Source organism: Aulostomus chinensis, chromosome 6, assembly GCF_037954235.1.
Source record: "Aulostomus chinensis isolate RoL2024-O1b breed Wild chromosome 6, RoL_Achi_v1.0, whole genome shotgun sequence".
In the NCBI taxonomy this organism is placed as follows: domain Eukaryota; kingdom Metazoa; phylum Chordata; class Actinopteri; order Syngnathiformes; family Aulostomidae; genus Aulostomus; species Aulostomus chinensis.
The window spans coordinates 6618702-6641831 of NC_141325.1; the positions used below are offsets into that span (position 1 = coordinate 6618702).

General features: G+C 44.4%; 6 protein-coding genes and 1 non-coding gene across 12 annotated transcripts; 3 read left to right on the forward strand and 4 right to left on the reverse strand.

Moving 5' to 3' along the window:
- Positions 1-396: 396 nt before the first annotated feature.
- Positions 397-469, reverse strand: trnak-uuu (transfer RNA lysine (anticodon UUU)). The gene has a single exon. It is a non-coding gene; the product is annotated as a tRNA-Lys (tRNA).
- Positions 470-1974: 1505 nt separating this feature from the next.
- On the forward strand, positions 1975-6009 carry gatc (glutamyl-tRNA amidotransferase subunit C). 2 transcript variants are annotated; one of them, XM_086206112.1, is made up of 5 exons: positions 1975-2383; positions 2552-2602; positions 3806-3975; positions 4502-4605; positions 4775-6009. In XM_086206112.1, exons 1-5 carry the CDS (start codon positions 2294-2296, stop codon positions 4834-4836), a joined length of 477 nt encoding a protein of 158 aa, XP_086062238.1. In that variant the 5' UTR covers positions 1975-2293; the 3' UTR covers positions 4837-6009. The 2 variants fall into 2 exon arrangements, with proteins under 2 accessions (XP_086062238.1, XP_086062237.1); XM_086206111.1 differs by having other exon boundaries at positions 2056-2467.
- Positions 6010-6275: 266 nt separating this feature from the next.
- Positions 6276-7166, forward strand: isg15 (ISG15 ubiquitin like modifier). Its single transcript, XM_086206109.1, has one exon. It carries the CDS (start codon positions 6363-6365, stop codon positions 6981-6983), a length of 621 nt encoding a protein of 206 aa, XP_086062235.1. The 5' UTR covers positions 6276-6362; the 3' UTR covers positions 6984-7166.
- Positions 7167-7680: 514 nt separating this feature from the next.
- pxmp2 (peroxisomal membrane protein 2) lies at positions 7681-10359 on the reverse strand. Its single transcript, XM_086206110.1, has 5 exons — positions 10166-10359; positions 9622-9747; positions 9373-9535; positions 8691-8810; positions 7681-8045 (listed from the first exon to the last, which is right to left on the reverse strand). Exons 1-5 carry the CDS (start codon positions 10273-10275, stop codon positions 7977-7979), a joined length of 588 nt encoding a protein of 195 aa, XP_086062236.1. The 5' UTR covers positions 10276-10359; the 3' UTR covers positions 7681-7976.
- Positions 8619-17095, forward strand: alkbh2 (alkB homolog 2, alpha-ketoglutarate dependent dioxygenase). 3 transcript variants are annotated; one of them, XM_086206107.1, is made up of 4 exons: positions 8619-14574; positions 14689-15009; positions 15419-15617; positions 15690-17092. In XM_086206107.1, exons 2-4 carry the CDS (start codon positions 14748-14750, stop codon positions 15997-15999), a joined length of 771 nt encoding a protein of 256 aa, XP_086062233.1. In that variant the 5' UTR covers positions 8619-14574; positions 14689-14747; the 3' UTR covers positions 16000-17092. The 3 variants fall into 3 exon arrangements, with proteins under 3 accessions (XP_086062233.1, XP_086062232.1, XP_086062234.1); XM_086206106.1 differs by having other exon boundaries at positions 8620-13924; positions 15690-17091; XM_086206108.1 differs by lacking the exon at positions 8619-14574 and having other exon boundaries at positions 14861-15009; positions 15379-15617; positions 15690-17095.
- Positions 10877-14473, reverse strand: unga (uracil DNA glycosylase a). 2 transcript variants are annotated; one of them, XM_086206105.1, is made up of 7 exons: positions 14185-14473; positions 13686-13886; positions 13517-13612; positions 12965-13062; positions 12778-12866; positions 12012-12190; positions 10879-11262 (listed from the first exon to the last, which is right to left on the reverse strand). In XM_086206105.1, the coding sequence occupies exons 1-7, from the start codon at positions 14278-14280 to the stop codon at positions 11122-11124; spliced, it is 900 nt and encodes a 299-aa protein (XP_086062231.1). In that variant the 5' UTR covers positions 14281-14473; the 3' UTR covers positions 10879-11121. The 2 variants fall into 2 exon arrangements, with proteins under 2 accessions (XP_086062230.1, XP_086062231.1); XM_086206104.1 differs by lacking the exon at positions 14185-14473 and having other exon boundaries at positions 10877-11262; positions 13686-14178.
- Positions 16639-23107, reverse strand: usp30 (ubiquitin specific peptidase 30). Of its 2 annotated transcripts, none has more exons than XM_086206102.1 (13): positions 22981-23107; positions 22032-22141; positions 21784-21957; positions 21596-21699; positions 21412-21510; positions 21232-21277; positions 21062-21156; positions 20812-20871; positions 20638-20724; positions 20459-20539; positions 20016-20238; positions 19170-19278; positions 16639-18821 (listed from the first exon to the last, which is right to left on the reverse strand). In XM_086206102.1, the coding sequence occupies exons 1-13, from the start codon at positions 23049-23051 to the stop codon at positions 18569-18571; spliced, it is 1512 nt and encodes a 503-aa protein (XP_086062228.1). In that variant the 5' UTR covers positions 23052-23107; the 3' UTR covers positions 16639-18568. The 2 variants fall into 2 exon arrangements, with proteins under 2 accessions (XP_086062228.1, XP_086062229.1); XM_086206103.1 differs by having other exon boundaries at positions 22719-23075.
- Between the last annotated feature and the right edge of the window lie 23 nt (positions 23108-23130).

The window sequence follows — 23130 nt, forward strand, 5'->3', positions numbered from 1 at the left end:
GTGATGTGCATTTGACTCATGAGTGAATAAAAAAAAATCCTTCCACTGTAGAAACATGCACAACACAAAAGTGATACAAGAAATATTCTTGGCACAAAAGCCTCCCACTTATTAAAGAGAAGATATGAAGAAAAAATAGTTATAGATTTAGAAAAAAAAAAATCAACTGTGAACATGAAATTGTATTCAATTATCTTTGAAAGAAACACATTTGAATAAAACGTGATTGCATCACATCTACTGAACATATAGCAATGAAGTCAGGGTCAGACATTCAGTCCTTGCAAAAGGAACCACTTAATTATTTTATTAATTAGAAAGCCGGCGTCATATGCAGGACAGTTTCCGATAGATCAAGTACAATTCCGGACTGATGCGAGATAGAAAAAAAAGTAACGCCCGAACAGGGACTTGAACCCTGGACCCTCAGATTAAAAGTCTGATGCTCTACCGACTGAGCTATCCGGGCTCTTTCACAGTTGTGGTTCAAAGAGGTATTTGTTTTGGAAACATGTCAAATTGAATCAGCACGCCAGACGTTTCATTTTCTGCTTTAGCTCTCTGGTCAAACATGTCTACAGCAGCTATCAACTGGTTAACTGTCTACTTACTGGTTAACCCCGGTTCTCTCTACAAATTCACGATGCCTTTATAATCCAAAACAGTTCAGATACCGTTGCACTAAAGGGGTGGTGACCGATGACTGAGAAGCGCGTTCAACCTGGACTAAAAATGTCCTTACGCCCCAGTTCCAGGGTTTGACCCGGCCACTAACCAGTAACGGACTAGCCCGAACTCAGGGGTCGTCAACCCGCGGCTCTTCTTGCCCGCGTGCAGTGGCTCCAGTGGCTTCAACAAAATTTACATGGAAATTTAAAAAAAAAAAAATGAACATAAATATTTGGATCTGGAGTGATTTCTGCGTTTCCTAAACGCAAAATAAACATACGGAATTAAAAAAAAAAAAAGTAATTCGTCAACTAAAATATGCGTCACAGCCTGGGCCTCAGGTCTCTCCTCTGCAGGTGTCTCCAGCGACATAATAAAGAGTGTCTCCCCACCAAGATGGCCATGGAGAGCAAATCAAGACAAAGACAAGTTGCGGAGGAGAAGAGGATTTGATACTGCATGGACGGATTTGTTTGCTTTCACAGCTGCTGGCTTATCGGTACGCCTGATTTGCGGCGAGATATTTGCGAACAGCAAAAAAAAATTGCAACATTGAGAGGCATCTCCCGAACAAACACAGCATTTGCCGAGAGGTATCCGGCTGGGGTGGAGAGAAGTAGAGCGATTCCAGAATTGCTGTGCAGGACTGCGCAGACCGGGCGCACTTTTCAAGAAGTGGATCAATTCTCCGGACTCTACAGTTGCTGCTAGTTTTGTTGCAGCATGACGTAGAAAGGCGTGGAAATTCTTTCATATGAAGGAGCCCTTCATTAAAAATACCAGAGCATCTATATATTCTCTGACTTTAAAAACAAAAACTGAGATGGTTGAACTGAGATAGAAGAAGCTGGATCCAAAGCTGCTTGTGTTTCACTTCGGTCTAAATCTGAACTGAAACTGGCCTTGTTTTTTTTCTTACTTTCCCTCATTTAAAAGCCCGACTGTTGATCTGTGTTTTATTTATTTAAATAGGGCTATATATTTTATTTGAATGTTTTCCCAAACACAAGGAGGACTTCAGTAGGCCTGCACATTGTTCTGCACTGCTACTGTTCAATGTGCCTGTGGAATTTTTCGTTTTGATGGAAAAGCATCCCCCAATTCAAGTGTTAAAAATATTGACATTATTGTATTCTTTTTTTGTTGGCTAGGTAATTTGGCTGAATTCGCACAAAAAAATAACATCTTTTTTTTTTTTTTAAATCTCAAATTAAAGTTAGGCAACTGTGGAGGTCAGTTTAATTATAGGCATAATAACGTGAACACTAAGCTTGATGAAAAATATTCTCATGGTAAATCATAATTCTGCGCCAGTAAGACATAGTTATGTTAAAAGTCATATTCATTGGCCATCACGTTCATTTTGGCCTTGAAATAACTAAATTAACAGTAAATCAAATCTCTCTGGCCACGTCCAGGTCTTAAGTCGCGACACTGTAGTGCCCTGGCTGGACGATAGAGGGCAGCACTGAGCTTGACAACGTCAGCAGATCTAGAAGAAGAAGAATCTCGTGAGCTAGTGAGGAATCAGCATGGCCTTTTTTTCCCCCACTTGAATCGGTGAATATGAGATAACAATATTAGAAATATTTGTACAGCTCTCGTAGATACATATCCAGCGACAATGTCGGCGTATGGCGCCATCGTCGGACGTAAATGCTGCGCCGTGTCACGGAATGTCCTTCGGCCGTCATTCCACCGAGGATACTCGACGGTAAACTTCCACAGAGGAAGAAACCTGCGCTGTCAACACACAAATGTAACCCGCAGGTTCAGCTCCCAGCCACATAACCATGAGGTAGTTCACATGCTGGTGTGTATTGAGTGAATTAGATTAAGAGGGCATTGACGTGTGTGTGTGTGTGTGTGTGTGTGTTTGAAGGTGCCAAAGGCTGAGAAGAAGGAACCAGCAGCAGAGGACCAGCTCTTGCAGGTATCATGATCAAGACATATATATATATATATATATATATTCACACACACACACACACACACACACACATACTACCACCACTACTATTAGTACTGGTCTGGTACAACTACTCATATTGATATCAACAAAAAAAGTGGTACTCTTGCTGTCTAATCCTACAATATTATTATTATTATTATCATTAGAGTTGTATTGTTGTTATGTACAGACTACAGTCCTATAACACACGAATTCAGGATCAAACAGACTGATATTTCAAACACAGTTCCCTCTGACAACAAACGCGCCAGTTACACACATTTCGATCAGTATTTCTCCGTCTCCTCAAAAGCTGACTGTTAGGAATTAAATTCACCAACAGATGGCAACATTTACCTCCTTAAAACAGTCAAAAACTACTACTGCTAGGCTTTAAACTTGGCTAAAGTTTATAGCCTATCAATATCCGACCCCAACTGGTCATTTTACCACTCTTTTTCTTCAATGGTGAATGCATTGGGCGTTCACAAGACATTCAATAAATGTCAATGAGGGCCGCTGGAAAAACAAATTCTTCCATCTAGACAGACTGGAGACAGCACCTCCTATCTGATGAGTCGCAGCTCAGGTGTTTGTGCCACAGAGGTTTTTTTTCAGTAACAAACCCACCTTGAAGTGAAGCATGAGCTTCCTCTCATTTTGTCTTTTTCTTCCTTGTGCTCGCTCCTGACTCATGATGTCATTTGGACATGTCGACAGGCTACCGCGCTTCATCTGCTACCTGCAGCTGTAGAAGCGCCTACTGACGCACCCTTCTGATTGGTCAGATGTCGAGTGCTGTCAATCATTGCAGCGACGCATGCGCGGTCAGATTACAGGTCCCTCCCCGCTTTCCTCGAGCTGATTCGGCGCTCTGCGTGCGCCTCTCTGGAGCGCATGTACGCATCCATGGAGGCCCTACGCACAAGGGAGGGGCGGCCCTGATCATGATGGCCTGAACAGGCTGTCAGATTGTCTCCTGCCACTTGCAGGTGGACAAATCGGCTTAAGAGGAGTCACTGATATTTAGGAAAACCCCAAGAGGAAAACATGAAGGAATCACACAGAGAAGACAGACCTGCTACTCTGTGCTCCGTGTCTCCAGAGAAACACTGCACAACAGCGTTTGTCTTCTACAGCTTGCTGTTCCGACCATTCTCAACTCTACTACTTTGTTTTCCTCAGCCTGCCCAAGTGTCAGCTGACCTGGTGGACAAACTGGAGCGCCTGGCCTTGGTTGATTTCCGTACCAAACAGGGGCTGGCCTGTTTGGAGAGAGCCATACGATTTGCAGATCAGCTCCATGACGTTGACACTTCGGGGGTCAAGCCGATGGATTCTGTTTTAGAGGACAGGTACGGCAGGAAGTAGAGGACACAGTTTTTTCTTTATGTCCATGTCATGAGAACCAGATAGTATTTCTGGACTAAAACTACTGGACACTTCTCTTTTATGGAATATAAGACTCACAACTTTTACAGGAATATGTGAGGAATATTTCAGTGCATTTTTATTGTACTGCCAAATTAAATTTTTGTTTTCTGTAGCTTCAGTGTCATGTGACTGTGACTCCAAATCACTATAAGGTATTCATATGAGATGCAAAGTATAGGACACACCCCTTTTGATTTTATTGCTTTCATATTTTTTTGTATTAATTCTAGTGCTACATGTATGTTTGACATACCACAAAATCCAGCATATTTTTTCTCCTTACACTTACTCTTGTGTCATGTGACTTAAGGGACCCCAAATCAGTACCAGATATTAGTACTCCATGGGAAGTATGGGACACACGCTTGCTTGCAGGTGGGAATTGTCCTCCCAGTTCTGTTGAACGTCACCAGTTTCACGGCGTGCTTGTGTATGAATGTCGTCCAGGGTTCTTCACCTGAGGGATGATGTAGCGATGGAGGGGGGCTCTGCTGAGGTGCTGCTGCAGCTCTCCAAAATCACAGTTGAAGAATACTTTGTGGCACCACCAGGTAAAGGATTTGGGGGTTTTTTTGTTTTGTTTTGCATTTTTGCTGAATCCTGCTGCAAGTACATAAATGTGTATTTTGATAATTAGAGGCTGGAGGACCAAATAAAGAAGGTGCTGCACAAACTCATCCAGTTTAGCTCTTGTGCCTCTTTTTCTTTTTTTCACTGCAGGAAATATTCCACCACCAAACAGGGAGGAGAGGGCTGCCATGTTGGAACACACTGAAGTCTGACTACATCTGTGACTAAATGCGGAATTGACAGATCCTCCCAGACTCTTGATCTGTTCCTACAGGTCGACCCCACCCTGAGATGAACTGGAACTGGATGTTGGTTGGAGAAACCCACAATTCTAAGCATCCTTGGCCTACTGTTCATAGAAGTATCTGGTCACGCTGGGGGAACGGTGCTAAATTCTTTAACAAAGCGCCTCTTCCCTGAGATCATTTGAGCTCTACCGTATTTGGGGTTGGGGGTGTGGTCTCCTCCCTGGAGTATCAACAGCAGCTGAGCCTGTGGTGGGAGGGACTCGCTGTCGCCGCTGCAAGTTTTTACTGCGCGTACGCGTCATCAGCATCGAACAAAGTCCAGAGTCAAAGGAGGACACTTAACTCTCAGCTGTAAAAAAAAAAAAAAAAAAATAGAAGAAACAGTTAATTTTTGTTTTGTTTTTGCTGAGTTCTTAGTTTTGTTTTTGTTTCACTCGAGTAAAAAGCTGATGTCATTACGTTACTGACAACACAGCAAGAAGGGAAGTTTTGAAATCCTGTCAACACAGTATTTTCCATCCATCCATTTTCTACTGTTTATCCTGTTAAGGGTCGTGGGGGGCTGGAGCCCATCCCAGCAGCCTTCGGGCGAGAGGTGGGGTTCACCCTGGATGAGTCACCTGTCCATCACAGGGCCAACACATAGAGACAGACAACCATTCACATAGAGTCTGGATTAACCTCGTCCCTTCTTGATGTCTTTGGACTGTGGGAGGAAGCCAGAGTACCTGGAGAGAACCCACACAGGAACAGGGAGAACATGGAGACTCCCCACTCGGGGCTCGAACCCGCAACCTTCTTGCTGTGAGGCGACACTGCTAACCGCTGTAGTTTCCACCATAAAAAATGCTCAATCATTAATGAATGACTTTCTGTTTCTGGATTAAACATTTTTATAAATTAAAATACATACTCACTCGCACAGCTGAATGTTTGATTGAAATTCCAATCCATTATCTGATTGATTTACTGTAAATAAAATTAAACCATCTTTTAAAAATATTTTTTGCTAATTAGAACTCTTTTGAATCCTGCAGGAAAAAAAATTATTATTCTTTATATGCTTGTAGTGTACAGTATTTCTACTTAGTCACGTGGTACTTTTATGTATAAAGTCATATTTAATATTTCTCTGTATATTTTGTATTTATTTCCTCATTCGTGAATATCATATATTATCATGTCCCTCTCACCCTTGCGGGGTGGTTCTGTGTCGCTCTCCAGCTCGGGTCCTCTACCAGAGGCCTGGGAGCTCGAAGGTTCTATGCAATGTCTGAGCTCTGATGTTTACAGAAACCTCTGTACCCAGTATGAACCAGAAGTTTCTCGATGGGTCGATGTGAGGTCATCTGTGCTACATTTCTCTACATAAATACCTCACCAGCACTGTTTTAGCGAAATAGAAAACGAAAGTTGAGGGGGAGGAGGAGAAGGGAAAACGAATCTTATGAGGGGGGCGGGGCGGAACTGATAAACTGGAGGCGCATAAAATGAGGATGGAGGTCTGGAACAGCTGTCAAAGTGTCTCCTCCCCGCACCAACCTAACGTCTGCCATCACAAGGTAGGAAGAAAGTCTCCTCGTAGACTCAAACCACCGTACTTGGGCAGAGTTGATCTGAAGACGCACTTAACGATGTCAGGATTCATGGAAATAACCGTCACTACGCTGACCGAGTCCTTCACACTGCTGGTGAATCCCGGAGACACCGTGAAAGACCTGAGAGAGCTGATCCAGACCCGCCTGAACATCCCCCCTGTGAACCAGAGGCTGACGTTGGAAAACGGCCAGAAGACACCTCTCGACAACGACTCGGCGCCTCTCAGCTCCTACGGTGTACACAACGGTTCTCATTTGGCTCTGCTGGTGGTGGTGCCGCCGACCATCCAAGTGTTCTTACGCAACACGAATGGCCAACAGAGCACCTACGACATCAAATCCGATGAGACGGTGGACAACTTCAAGCAGAGGGTCGAGAGCAGAGAGAGGGTCCCGGCGAGCCAGCAGAGGCTCATCTACCGGGGCAGGGAGATGACGTCCGGCAGGCTGACAGACTACGGGGTCAAAGCTCTCAGCACCATCGAGTTGGTCCTGCGTCTGAGAGGAGGCTGAGAACCCCGGCGGATGGACCACCAGACCGCTTTATTCTTCGTTAATTACATAGCAACAAAAAAACAAATCTTGTTTATTTTATTTATATGAAAAAATGCATTCCTTTGTCTGTTCATTCCTGCTTTAGATTGTAATTCATTCATTGCTATTGTTTAGAACCAATACAACAACATTGAGAACTCACCTGCGTCTGTTTGTTTCCGCTTCTTTTCCAAGCCTCCGATCAAACGTTCATGTTCATCCGTCACGAAGTTCCCTGTCACAAAGTTTTGCATTTCGGCGCGCCACTGATGTTCATTTCAGTGAGGGCGGGGCGGCAAAAGGGTCGCGGTTTCGACCGCCGCGGCGGGACCGTGGACAGGTTACCGCACACATGACCGAGACTAAATTTTTACTCTGCGGTTCAAAATTTCCCGGCGTCTCAACTTTTGGCGGTGGAGCGGATGAAGACAACCGTGAAGGAGCTGATGATGGTGTGCTGGAGGCGGGTTTCAGCCTAATTATCACGCCGCCGTGGGGCAAGACTTCAGATTCTAGATGCAACAGGATCATTACCGTCCTCGATGCGATTGAGCAGGGCCACATGACTTGGGACCGGGGGACCAAATTTAGCCCACTATATATATAAAAGATTTTTTTTTAATAAAAAAAACCCAAACAAAACAAGACTAATCATTTTTTTAAAAAAAAATACAAATATTTTAATCATGTTTATATTTTCAATATTCAAAAACTTTGCCGTTGAAGAATTCATGATTTACACCATCAGACTTTGACAAGCCTCGGACAACATACTTAATTACATACATTTATTGTGTTGTTACACAGTAACGTTTAAAAAAAAATCAAAGCTGCATATTAAAAGTCAGAATTAAGACAAGCTGTGTGTCAATCATCCAGAGTAGTGGTTCTCTCAACAGACTGGGGGTGTTAGCTCATCTACTCACAATCTCATCGAGACAGCTTTTTCTTATCAGGAAACTGTAGGGCGCCTCATTTCCTGACTGATGCCAAGTAGGCATACCAAAACAAGGCCACCATATTGGCAAACAACACCCGGAACTGGAAGAGAAAAACAGACACGGATAATCACAAGGGGCAGGGTTGGGGGCCCCCGGCCACTGACTATGGTGATCTAAGGCTAAGCCTGACATTTAGAAGGACGTATCCCTCTGGTGCCCAGAAGAAAAGGACAGAGGATGAGAAAAAAGAAGAAGATAGAGGTATGTTTGCATGATTATTTACAGTGTTTTTTGAACTCGCTTGAGTTAGCAGCTCTAGCTATGATAGCAGTTAGCTAGCTAGCTGGCTGGTTAATGTCATGATCAGGTGATAGCCATCACCTGAGCCACATCCCCGCAATCAACAGTGAAATGTGTCCCACTGATATCAATTCATCTGGGTGTTTTTCAGATGTCAAGGCTGTTGGGAGTGTTTAGGATGTTGGAACAAGCATGTATTCTATGTGCTAGCTTTAGCCAGGCTCAAACTAAAGTTAGCCCGGGTGGCAATAGTTCATAATCCATCTGCATTAAACTTGATAATGAAACTTAATCATCAGGCACAGTTTACTCTGAGTGGTGATGGCGGTGTTGGGGGGGGGGGCAAAATCAAATTCTGCTCAGGGCCCCCTAAAGGCTCAGGCCGGCACTGACGAGGGGCATCATGTTTTTGCCAGGGGGTGATAAACGCAGGTTAAATGCTTACCTGGACGGGCACAAAGTTGATGTTGATGAACTGGAAGGGAGTCCAAACTTTCCAGTTCATCTTCAAGGCAGTCCAGTAACTTCTTCTAATCTTGTTTTCAAAGTCTTCCCAGCCTTTAGCCTGAGAACATGTTCAGATACGCATTAGTATCAACTACTTCACGCAGTACCTGGAGAGAAAGCTTTACAGCAGGTGTTTAACACTGCAAAACATGAGTCATCGTTCCAGGGGATTTATCACGTTAACAAATCAGTTCACTAGGGATTATTTTTCACAATAAGGAATTAAACAATTGGAAACCAGCAGATTTGAAGGTTGGAAGCTATTAACCAGGAAGTTTTATGTAGATCATGGCGAAGGGTGGGATTAAATAAATTGTACTTCTTCCAAAAACCCCTTTTCTAACATGCAGTGAGATTATTGTACTCTTTTCTTTTCTAAAATTACCACGATTGTCTTTCTGTATTATTATTATTTGTTTACTTGTTCATTTATATGTTAGATATCATTTTCATTTTTGATATGAAATCCCTTACTACTACTACTTAAATTAGCTTTGTACCAATAGCAACTGAATTTACACCTGCAAAAAAACAAAAAAAAAAATCATAAAAAGTGTTGCTCATTTGTGATTCATTCATTCCTGCTGAAATGTGTTTGCCACTCAGTTTATTTGACCCACCTCCAGGATGTTCATAACAAAGTAGAAGAGTAACAGAAATCCAGGGGCAAAGACCAGCCGGTCCAGTAGCAGACGTTTGATGATGCAGTATGGATCAGTGCTGGGCATCCACACCTCCATCAGCTGGTAGAAGTAATGGCTGACCGGTCCTGTAATGAATAACCTGGAGGGAAAAAGCAGGTTTAGAATTTAAAAGGTAATAACAGGGAATCACAATATTTTCCATTTTGCCATCAAATACATTCTCACCCATAAATGGCGTAGCGTGCAGCTCCGGCTGTGTCTATCTCACCCGCCACCAAGGCTCCGCGTTTGACCTTTTTTCTTGTCTCCAAAATCTGAGACAGAAGATTTCCTAAAGCTGAGAGGATGCCACTGGAAATATCAAAACACACACACACACACACACACACACACACACACACACACACACACACACGCACACACACACACACACTCTCATCAACACACGGACAAATCCATACTCTGCAACAATTCAAATGGCGTCATAGTAAATAAGACATTGTGTCATGGTGAACTGTGAGGGGAGGCTCTGAGAGCAGACACTGATTGGCTAAAGCCACGGGGGAAACAAGCAAGTGAGCAAAAAAAAAAAAAAAACAGACCCAGGTCGATGTATGACCATTAACTTACATGGATTAAAATATAGAAAACTGTAAGTTAACTGAATTAACTAGAAAATGACTGTTTTACGAAGTGAAAATAATCAGCAACCTCGCAGCAGGTTGGGGGAAATTGTCAGAGACGTCGGTCCAAGTACGAGGCTACAAACCTCGTAACGGATTTCGTGAGAATGGGATATTTCTTCAGAAGCAGCAGATACTGTTGAAGTAGACGGAACTGGACGGACGCGTCCCGCACAGGTAGGCTTTCCACAGGCATCGTCACTTCTTCAACAATGCAAACAAAACCAACAACGGGGTAGAAGTTTGAGAAGGAAATGTCAAACTCTTCCTGCCGACGTCATCGCGTCACTGCTAGCGCCACGCCCACACGCCGAGGCCGGATCGGTTCATCTAGATTGATTGGCTTTTTAAATGCGGACGCAAAAGTGACTATATTTACATATGGAATGTTTTATTTACCAATGTATTGGGCTCCATTTGCAGCTCAAAAAAGAGAGTCTGGTCAAAGATCTCACTGCGCTGGGCAGAGGTTGCGATAATGGGGATTAGATGACCCTGGAGACTCTGCTGCAAGGAGGCATTTACAAAGGCTCAGTTGTGGAGAACGTGCATAAACAGTACAAGTAAAGCATCTGATTGTGAGCTGCGTCTCTCCTGGGTCATGAATAGTCTCAGTGTACGCCCTCGCCCACACGTCAGAGCCTGCCTGGCGTTATCTTGCTACTTGGTATCTTCCTCTCCTGAAACAGGAATGTCAGAGAGTGGAGTTTGCGCTTCTGGGAGAACACCAACTTCTTCATAACTCACTCAACACTTTGTGCACTTATCATGGTCTGGTGCACTAAAATAATAATAGTAAAAATGTAAAAAAGGACATTTATTGTTTTCAAAATGGCACAAAGTTATAGAAACATATTTACAATGCAGACACTGTTGCAGATGAGACAAAGACTGTGAGGGAACAAAAACATTTGAAACATAAGAGTGTTAACAATCTTAACTTTTATAAAGAAACAGCTGGAACAGGAAGAAGCTTATTGAAGGTTTTCAGTCTGTAGTTAAAAACAGCACACACTGTTAGAAAAGCAAATCAACTAACAACTCAAAGATCCGTCCAGTCCACTGGGGACTTCCCAGATCTCTTCAGCAGCTCGTTGGCCTTGGAGAAATGCCTGCAGCCAAGGAACCCACGATGAGCAGACAAGGGGGACGGATGCACTGTCTGCAGGACGTGGTGGCGTTTCTGCAAACGCGCAGAAGAGAAAGTTAAGATTAATACAATTTTTTGCCTTGACAAACACGCTGTACTGTAGAAGGCTTCCCCTCAAGGTGTCCCTGAGACATTCAGCGTGGTTAAATATTAGAAAAAGTCCATTTATCGTGTTGGTGTAACTGAGCTTGGAACTAAATTCATGTTAGTCCAACTGAAACCTGAACACCCCTGGATAATGTGGGTGGGAGTCGAATTACTCTGACATGTGTACACGGGGACCTGCATTCTGCACCTTCGCTAGGATCAACTGCAGTGTTTAACCCAGGAAAGAGCAACAAGCCGGGGGGGTATCATGACAGTGGGCAAACTACAGTGAAGCTTAAGTTGTGCGTTCTTGTTCAATGTTCTTTAAATTTAAATCCACCATTCCACAGGCATGCACATGGAAAGAAGTGAAGGAATTCCGCCACCAGCTGTGAGGGGGTGTCCTGCCACCAGTTCAGCAGATAATGGATTCTTGGCCGTTCCCCAAGTATACTGGGACCACTACGGTCGTCCAGTTAAATGACCTAAGAGAGCTGAAACTGTCGCTAAACCTGAGTGTAAACGTACCTACTGGGTCCATGTCATTTCACAGGTGACCTTTTACCACCTCAATCTTTTCAGCTCATCCTCAAGTCCTGGCGGACATTTGAGCAAAATGTGGGACGTATGGACGGACAACCCATAATCAAAACGCCTCCAACCCAAAGAAAAAGCACCGACACCACACAACTCACCTTGTTGATAGTGGCTCCCTTCTTCTGAGCGTACGCTCCCCACAGCATGAAGACCAGGCCCTGCTGGTTGTTGCTGAGCCACTGCACCACAGCGTCAGTGAACGTCTCCCAGCCTTTGTCTTTGTGGGAGTTGGCGCTGTGCGCCCGGACAGTCAGCACAGCATTGAGCAACAACACACCTGCCGAATGACATCAGGGATGAAGACAGCAGAAGGTTAATGGTGGACAGCACCAGTGTTTTATATCACACCTCTTCTCCACAGAAGCCTACCGTTTCTGGAGGAGTTGCCTTTCTGTTTTTTTTTTGTCCCTTGGTGCATTACGATCAATGTCACAAACACACCATCCTACCCAATGATAGGTGATCAATATCATCAGTACAACACTGCAGCATCTTTGGCTTGTGTACAGTCTTTAGTGGCTGCAGTTCAAAGCATCGTGGAGGGCGATGGTGGGGTTTCTGAAGTGTTTGTCTGTCAATTGTCAGTCTGTTTTCCGATCTAAACACCGACCAAACGATGTTAAAGCAGCGCTGCTAGAACACAGACGGCTTCGATTTGAGCTCAGATCACTCGTTGTCTTCATGTCCAAGATTGGAAGCCGGCTGCAAATATCCACATTCACCTGACAGTAGTCAATAGTCACCCGCGTCTACTGTAGGGTCATTTGATTGAAGTCCAATCAAAGCTGTTCCCATTGCAAGGGAAAAAAAAACATGTGCTGTGGGTTTTTTTGTCAGCCGGTAGGAATCAAACCATCAGGCTACCTTGTCTGGCCCATCCGGTCAGATCTCCATGTCCAGGGTGCTGGAAGCCCTTGATGTCTGACACCAGTTCTTTGTACATGTTCTCCAAACTGTAACGGCACATACAAACAGCGATTTATCGGCGCCGCCTGGTTGAACAACGGTGACCAGCTCACAGGTAAACAGCCTGCCGTCATGTTTGGTTCACCTGGGCGGAGGAGGCACTGGTCTTTTGACACTGAAGCACAATCCATGGGCTTGACTGGGACCGTGGTACGGATCCTGGCCAAGAATCACCACTTTAACCTACAGAGGGACACAGAAGGAACCCTAAAGTAACAAAACAGTGACACGCTGAGCTGAACCATTCCCCTCAGCACTTCCTGAGTCAATTCTCTGACGTTTTTTTGTTGATATGAAATGGCAAATGCTCAAGTTACAGCACCTTGTTGGGGAGGATTCGCTGCTTCTCTTACACAGTAAATATATAACATCAAGGTTTCAGGAACTTTTGTCACAGAGTTGCAGAAAGTTGTGATGGGAATGTTTCTATTGAGGACTGACTTAATTAAAAAAAACCTTAAATGTATTAAAGTAAATCATTATGTACCAAAAGAGATGTTTTTCCAACTCAACTTCAGTGAAGCATTTATATCATTAGACATCTATGAAGCTAATTTCCATGACAAATTATTACACATTTTACAAATTCTGTTTATATTTCCAGTTATTTCATGACCGTATGAAGCTTTAAACTTACATCCCGGATGTCACACATCTGCGTCCAGGTGAAGACCTCCTCATCGGGAGGGTACACGACGTGTCGCTTCCTCTCTTCAGCGACGAATCTCATCAACTGGGAGAAAGACAGTGTGTCAGTAAACAGTTCGAGTACAGCAGCCTGGGTCGTACGGTTGGCTGCCCCCCACCTGCTTAAAATAGGGCTTTCCAAACTCAGCGGACAGGCCTTTCCTCCAACTCTCCCCGAACCCTGGAGGGATCTGAGCGGAAGCCATCTTCTCCAGCGCTGCGCTCTTGTTCCGAGCGATCCGGTCGAGTTGTTCCTGGGACAGAGGAGTCGGAGGCGGCCCGGAGGGTTGTGGCTCAACGGCCGAGGGCTTGAGCTTCTTCTGCAGGATTTTAATGTATTTAGCAAAACACACAACTGGTAAGAAGCAAGGAGCCGTTGGTGAAACTGGTTTCATGAACCGCTGACAGGGCTTCGCTAACATTATCGAAACTTGTTTTGTTGTTGTTGTTTTTCTTCAACACTTCTTGAACGTCGAGGTGGTTGTGAATGCAGCTCGGGACGCACGTGTTGCGAGGAACTAGAGAAACGCGCTCACTAGCAAGCCAAACGACAACATTAGCGGCAGTGTCAACATGAGCGGCTGTTAGCTTAAACTGTCAGAAGTAAACCGCGCTCACCTGGGCGTTGGCATCCTCCGTCTCATTTAAACTTTTGGAAACCCTCTTTGTCGATACCGGCGAAAAAAACGAATTAATAGTTTTCTGTCCAATCATTTTGGTGGAAAATTCCTCGGTGGCAGCACGTAACTAATTAAACACGTTAATTAATGTAGAAGAATGTTGAGGTGGAAAAAAAACCCAGCCGTGGACGCTCCAGAAACGCTGCTGTTCTAGTTTCGCGCCAAGAATCCGTGACGGAAGTTGCGTCATGATAGGGAGGTGTGCGGCGTTCTCGCATGTTTTCCTGTTACCAGCGGGGTTTTTTTCGTGTCAGTTCGCGCCAAGGAAAGTGCCTATGCCGCTTTTATCGAGGATTTGCGCATTGAAGATTAGTCGTTTAATTGGGAGGTTGAAAATATTCACGTCATAAACCACTCAAGTCAGACCAGACGTTTGCTCCTTCTTTTACCGCATCCAATCAAATGCCAACATCTTGTTTGCTGCGTTCTTGTGTGCATTCAGGTTTTATGAATCCATAAAGCATGAAGTCCTCCTTGGGCTAAAGACGACAAATATCTACGATGGAAAAGCTCGGGAGGACGCGCTCCTCCACTGGTGACGCAAGTCCGAGTAAGAAGATTAAGCTGGAGGTGGATGAGAGGATGAAGGAAGAGGTGGAGGATGCTGAGGAAGATGATGATGATGCAGCCGAGTTCTCGGACCCTGTACCCTGGCAGAAAATAGAGGCTGAGGGGCTGGACTGTGACTATGCGTTGCTCTTCTCCAGGGAGGAAGCAGACGGCCTGTTTAAGCAGCTGGAGCAGGAGGTGCTGTACTCATCAGGTAACAAGTTCTTTTCTGCACCTCAGTGAAATTAAAACGTACATTATTCCATAATTAAGAAATCAAACGGCATTTTTATTGATAGATTTCTCTCCCTGCTCTGAATGAATACCAAGGTATTATTGCTAGACTGGATACCACTTTTTGTTGAAGTTAACCTGTTACCTGTTTATATTGATATTGAGCATTAAACATAAATGTTAAAGCATCTTTTTAATGCTGTCATGTTACATGGCAACTCAAATTCAATAAAATGCATTATTACTAGACTGGATTAATAAGATGCACACCTTCCTCTGAATACAATCTTACTGTTTTGTTTATTTTTCTTTTTTCTATTGATATTTCAATGAAAAATCTTTTCTCCAGAGGTGTGACCGTGTGGTTGCGGGGCTCTGTTGTGTTCCAGGGGAGGAAGCAAAGGTCCAGGTATTTGGAAAAGTGTACAACATACCAAGGAAGCAGGCGACGTATGGAGATGCAGGTCTGAGCTACACCTACTCTGGGGTGACGCGTTTAGCCTGCCCCTGGACTCCAACCTTGGAATACATACGAGACGCCGTCACAAAAACAACGGGACAAACGTTCAACTTTGTTTTGATCAACAGGTGAGGTGAAGCAAGTATGGCCTTTGTTTGCCTCCATCTCCCTGCTGAGTTTGTTCTTCTTCTTTTCACCAGGTACAAAGACGGGCAGGATCACATGGGTGAACACCGCGATGACGAGAAAGAGCTGGACCCACTCTGTCCCATCGCTTCTGTCTCTCTCGGGGCAGCGAGAGACTTCATCTTCCGGCACAAGGATGCTCGAGGGAAACAAAGCCGTCGACGGATCGAGCCTGTGAAGCTGGAGCTGGCTCACGGCAGCCTGCTCCTCATGAACTCCCCCACCAACACCTTCTGGTATCACAGCCTCCCTGCTCGCAAGAAGGTGCTTCTGCCTCGCATCAACCTCACCTTTAGACGCGTCCTGCTGAGGGGCAAGAAATGAGTTCGCCGTGACGGACTGTCAACCACAAGATGGACAAATATAACAAGTTATATTGTATAATTGTATTGTGTGAGTATGTTCTATTTACAGAATGCTGGTTCAGTAGATGGAATAAATGTGTAAAATGTTGTGTGTAAATGTTGCTTCCGTTATCGGAGGTGTGAGCGTAACTGAGTTGGGCCCCACTGAGAGGGAATGTTTGGGGGGCAATGCCCAAGTAAAGTTGGAATAACCTGATTCATTGGCTGATACTCTTTAAAAAAAAAATCATCATACGTGTTAGGCAGCATATTAAGCTTAAACATCAACCACAAATATCTATATAAGGTGGAACCAGGACATACTGGAGCACAGCGCTCTCTGCTGGACAAACAATGCATAGAAATTATTCCCCTTGACGAAGCGTTCTCATCAGCTGAATAATCGCAACCATCACCGCAAACAAGCTACAAAATACTTCATCAGAACACGCTGTACTTTATCTCACAGTTAGTAGTTCATGCCAGAACCATCAGTGTGACTGTGTGCAGGATTTTGGGAGGATGCTAAATCTGGATTCCCTGTAAACATTCGCCTGTTCGCTACCTCGAACCAAGTTGTTTAATTATTGTTGCAATGATAAAACTACATACATTCTGTTTAGTTTGTTTTTAATATCTGAAAACAATCACCTTACACACAAACACACATTATCTCACATGAATATACATTAGTGCAAAAATGCAAATATGAAGAACAGGATCTGCACCAGGTCCTTTCTCAGTTTGACTTGGTCGGAGCTAAATGGCAGTTACATCAAATAAAAAAATAATGATAACTTGCCCAAAAGTCTGCAGTCATATTCTTACTTTCTTAAAAACAGTGAATATAAATCTGTTAGACAAGCTCTCAGAATATAATGCTAAATATTGATACCAAATCAGCTCTGAAGCGTCATATTTTCATTTGAGAGTTAAAAAAAAAAGGGGGGGGGGTCACATTTTATGTTCAGATAAGGTGCAGAACACTTGAATGTATTCAGAATTTCAACATGGCACTTGAAATTATCAGCAATGCAAATGTAGATTTCTGGAAACCAGAGAATAAACAGTCTATGACCACTGTCAACATGATTACATGATTTTTGCTTTTAAAATTTAATCTAGCCAAATTTCTGTAATTCAAGTTTCTCAAATGTGACATTATGTGCAACGACTCCTCAGCAACATCTTCAAGAAGTCCTAATCGGCTCATTCTTTGTGTCTGGGGTCCGTTTCAGGAAGAAGTTGGAAGAAACTCGGGAGTCTGACCCTGACCTGTGAGGTGACTGACACCGGAGTTCCCCATTCCGGTCAGTTCAACCAACTCTGAGTAGGTATGGAACTAGAAAATTAAATATTAATGGAGCCCTGTCACCATGGTAACTGCTGACAAAAAGACATATGCATGCATCATCCCTCCCGGAATTACACATCCTGATGTACACGTGTTGACGATGAACATATTTTTAAGGGGAAAAAAAAAGAAAAGAAGTAACAACAGCAGCAGCCAAGGAGAGAGAGAATTGGTGTGGTAGAAAATTGCTGCTGGAGTCACCTGAAGTTCAGCCAGAGAGTTCAAGCAGGTGAGGCTCCAGGGTCACAGGCTCAGGATGCTACCTGACTTTAGTCATATTCACTAGATCGAAGTCAATATATCCAGTGACTGGTTCTAAGATGGTGATGTGATGACAGATAAGATATGAAGATATTTGAGAGAATGTGATGAAGGACAAAATGGTACCACTCCAACAAGCGGTTGTCCAGAAATGATGATACATCCGAGTCGGGGTCTGGGAATCATCCCCTGATCCAGCAGAGAAATGCAGCCCCTCCATACAGAATCCTGACAAAAGGACTGAAGTAAGCAACTAAAGTAGGTTTTATATAGTTTGATTAACGACCGTATAACCCAACCGAGACTGACTGTAGAACTCTACTGATCGGGACTGAATGAATGAGCCCGGGTTAGCCTCACAGATGCCAGTAACGGACTCCGAGCTTGAGTCGCCTCTCTTTCTGAAACACAAACCCCAGACTTTCCTTCATTTCAGGGCAAACACACTTAAGGGTTTTCAATGAAATGGACCTCTGTCAAAATAACAGGAACACCTTCATGTACACTGTAATCACATTAAACACCAAAACCTGCAGCGTCTGAATGGAGTCCGCAGCACATCGCGCAGCCTCATCCAAGCTGAACTTTGAATGTTTCACACATGTACCCAGTGACGAGGCGTTATCTAGGAATGCACTATATCATCAGGTCTTCCTGTTTTGTTTTTCATCCAGTACCTTGCAGACAGGAGTCAAACAAGTATCTCACATGATCAAGGACATGGGACTAAAATCTTTGGGGTTCAGAGTCTCGTGCAGTGGATCAGAGCAGCAAAGTGTCAGCTCGTACATCGGAGTACATCACAGCATGACCAAGTTGCTATCATCACTATGACCTCTCTCTCAGGTCCAAATGCCTCCCAGTCATGATCCTCCAGGTCCAGTCTATCTAAAAGGCAGAGGAACAGTCACATTGCTGTGTCGGGGGCCTCTAGTTATTCCTCCATCCGCAGAGTGAGGTTCAATCTTCGGACTCTCTCGTAGAAGAGCATGTAAGCGTTGGAAGACAGCACCTCGTGCAGGCTGGCTTTGCGTACCGAATCATCAGACACCCAAAGCCACTGGGAGAGGAAGGGCGAAGAACTGCGGGGTGAGGAAGGGCTGCGTCGGTATGTTACAAAATGTCCCGAGTGCATGTCACCATGGTGAACCAGCACTGCCGTGAGCTGGAAAAGGTACTCTGTGGACCTGTGAGAGAGGAAAAGATATTTCACACTTTTGTACCAGTTTGTCTGTTCGCACGATTACACAAAAACTCGGAGAACGATTTCAATCAAACTTGTATGATGACCCAAGACAGAACCCATTCAATTTTGGATTACACTTGGATGCACCCCTCCCAGGGGACTGACCACATACACCTCAAATTTGGTCAGAAATGCCTTACATGGAATTGTTCACCTTAAACCTGAATCACCTGCCCCCATCATGTTGTTCCGGAGAGCAACACACGTCCCTTTTAGAAGATAACAAACCCTCAGTTGCGTCCCCAGTCATGCATCGCTTGGAGAGACGGCGGTGGAACTGGCAGGTTACCTGTAGTCGAACGTGAGGCTGAGCTGAGGGTTCCCACCGGGAGAGTGGACACACACAGATGAACAGCTTCCGTTGGTGAAAGGTTTGTTGTTGTTGTGATGTTCTGCTTCTGGAACACAGAACATAACAAACTGAAGATGCGCGTGAGAATAACAGGCCTCTGTGGTCTCCGTCTGTGTGTGACTATTTTAAAGTTGAGGGGAAATCATTTATAGCAATGTAGATGATGACATTATAACTATTACGCTAATCATACATTTAACTATTTCTATACTCTACAATCTAGTTTATTAAAAAAAAAATCAGGTTTTATAAAATCTCTCTTTAAACATCATCAATTTAAGATGTTTCCTGAAGTGAAAAACAACAACTGTGGTGTTACTATCCTGAGAAAAATATCGCATTTTTGCACAGACACAATCCAGATGATATAAACCTCTCCCTTACTAGGCCTGTTTCAAGCACATGTCTGTTGGTGTCATGTATGATGGTGGTTACGGGTTGTTGGGGTTGTGCTGAGGTCAGCATGTATGTAGATGACAAGAGTTAACACCTCGGTGGGCACAGCATGCAGCACCTCCCTGTGCCTGCTGGGTTCTCTCTGGTACTCCAGCTTCCTCCCACCGTCCAAAGACATCAAGAGGGGACGAGGCTGATTGATTCTCTAAATTGACCGTAGGTGTGACTGTGAGAGTGAATGGTTGTCTGTCTCTATGTGTTGGTCCTGCGATGGGCAGGTGACCCATCCAGGGTGAACCCCGCCTCTCACCCAATCTCCACCCCCCGTGACCCTTAACAGGAATAAGCGGTAGAAAATGGATGGATCAATGAATGGAGATGTCCTACCAGTGCCGTTAGCAGTCAGCTTTTCCACGACCCCGTCGGAATTTTCTGCTTTTAGGGGTTTTGGGGCACATTTGGTCCGCTGACTGGTCTGGCTGGAGGCGTTGTGTTTGTAGCGGTCCATTGAGAGATACTCTGTAAACTGCACGTGCTCTTGTCTTTTGATGGGAGTTCCTTCACTAGACCACGTCAGTCTTTGCAAATGGATGCAGAGGCACTGGGGGAGCTGGAAGAGGGAGAGAAGCATAAGAGGAGTGCCTGGTGCATTCCAGCCACGACTCTCAACGACCACCAGAAATCAGCAGCACTGAAGGCCTGTTACTTCTGACTGTCACAGAGAGGCTCTGATTCTCCCAAACCAATTTAGATTACAAAAGGATTCAGCAACACACAGACCTTTGCCAAACATACTGACACTTTGATGAATTAATACAAGTGTAAATTACCTTCCCCAATTTAAGCTGTTTTACAAACGTTGTTCTCTGGCTTTCCAGTACCTGCCCGTTGACCATGGTGCCTTGATGCAGCTGAGGTGAGAAGGTCAGACACAGGTATGTAATAAAAAGTACTAATCAGATTTTATTTTACCAAATAGCTTGTTTGTCTTAAACGAAACAGATGATACCTTGGTGCAGTTTTCACATTCTACTTCTTTGATGGTTTCTGAGGAGATGAAGTGTTGAAGACACTGATCAAGAGAGATGGGACGACCCTAAAGACAAACACCCATCACTTAACCAATGTTAAGGTTGCAATTTAAGAACAAACTCATAGTGACGAAGCTGTTGCCGCTGCTTACCCACTGAAGTAAAGGTATGGGCAAGGAAAGGCTCTCAAAGGAATCGTAGCGAACTGGACTCTGGAATAAAGCAGACGTAGAATTACAACTCCAGGCAGTGTGGGGCGAGTCCTCACATCTATGACTTTCAGACCAGGTAGAAGCAGATGCCACCAATCTCAAATCTGTCCGCTATGAAGGCAATGTTTGTCACCTAAGGCTTTTTTTAAAATTTAAAACTCCCTCCCTTATCAAAATCCCACCAACTCACTTGCTGCTCACACCGCTTGCATGACATGTTGCTTGTTAAACGACCGTGAAAAGGATGATGAAACTTCCACGGACTTGGTATTGGGTGAAGAGGGGCTGAAAAGGAGAAATAATCTCAGTAAAAGGATTTGTGAAAGGCCTGATGCTCTCATCACTCTGTTTTCTTCTTACCTCGACTTCTGCAAGTCATAGTTTTCTCATCTTGGTCAGGGAGACTCTGATATAAAACACACACATAAAATACATGGACTCACAGCTCACTCACTGCTCTTGATTTGATTTTGTTCTATGTGTTTTAGGATAACTGCCATGAAATACTGTGAGCACTGATTTTTGATAGTGAGAATTTACCTCAAGCGACTGCATGTCAAACAAGTGAGTGACTTTGGGTTGGCGATCTCTCTCCTCTTCCAGTGATGACGTCAGCACATGAAAGAGTTCATGTGCATCCTGAGAAGACCAGACGGCTGTCAAGGCTTGATTAAACTCTCCGCTGTACACGAGTCACAGACACTCAACAGCACTGTGGACAAACCTGCTCTTCAAATGAACTGATGTGCCACCGGTACAGTCTGAGAACATCCAACAGGCAGCCAGCATCAAGTACATCCTCCTCTGCAGGCTCGTCGCTGGACAGAGCTGTCAGCAGACACTCGTGTCAATAATATGTAGGAACACCAGCAACCCACCGGGCTCTGCTGACCTTAACAGTTTTGTATATACCTTTAAGAAGCTGAAGCAGTGTTGTGGACAACTGGTTATCTTTGCATGACCGGATTGTAGGTGAACTTGAGAACTTCTCCAGCCACTTGATGAAGGAAGGACATGCTGCCAGGCCCTGGAGCAAAGAGTTCAGGAAACAAGTGTTGCCCAGGTTCAGCAGACCAGGGACCATACCTGTAAGGAAGCATGGGCCACGGTGAGATTATTGCTCATGACCGGTGTCATTTGTGCAGTGCACTCATCCTTACCTCTTTTTCTCTTCTTTCTCTCTGTAATTGGGCCCCACAAAACGTAAACTCCAGCTGCAATAGCAGCAGCTATCCCACCGATGACACCCCAGTTCTTTATCATCTTGTTTCTAAAAAAGAGAACACAAGTTCATGAAGCACCTCCAATGACTTTGAATAAAGGGAAATAGAAGAGGAAAGCCAAAGAGGAGAAAACAGAAGAGCGAGAGAGGCCCAGTCAGACAGTCCCAGAGAATGGAGGCAGTAGTACAAGTGTTTTCGACCATTCCAGACTTTGAAACCCCCTGGTCCTGGCTGATGCTGGTTTTGTGGACTGAGTATTCTCCTGCAAGTGTTCTTTCCTGTTGTATTTTTGATTTGCTTCCAGGGTGGGAATACACGTGAAATGAGGCAGAGACCAACACTGTTTGAACAATCCTTGAAGATCGTTGAGTGAAAACGACGCTATCACGACCGAGACGACAGAGAACCGTTGCAGTTATATTGTAGCATTGTCTACCCGTTAGCAAGCTCTTGCTCAACGAAATCGATCACGTTATTCTGGACTTTGTATGCACCATTTGCCCCAGCTAATGCTAGCAAGCACTTCGACCCAATCACTTAAGTGAAACCTTGGATGCATTCACGAGGAGAAACCCAGACCAGGCGTCAGAATGTAGAGGCTAATTAGCATTTTGGCTAACTTACCAACTCTGGGTTAATCCTCCCTCGGTGGGTTACATCGCTCCAAATAGATTTATCCAAGCTGACATCTTGAAATATTAAATATATCTATTGTTGTTACAATGTTAGCCGGTTAAGTAGCTAGTGGATCTGTGTAGTAACCTCGGGGCGCCGTGTTTGTCTTTCTCATTCGGCTGTTGGGTCCGATGCTCGGCGACGTCGTGACCTATTTCTCTTCTGTCCTATTAGTAAGCTTTAGTTGTTGATTGTCGGGTAATGGTTTTACCTCACGACGGGTCCAGTGCCAAGGAACTCTCCAATAAGCTTATCTGAGCTTTCAGGTCTGCACCACAGCATCCTGTTATCAATAGTGAACTCCTTTCTCTGGTGCCGTGTTTCTCCACGGACCCAGAGCGGGGCGTACCGACGTGTTCAC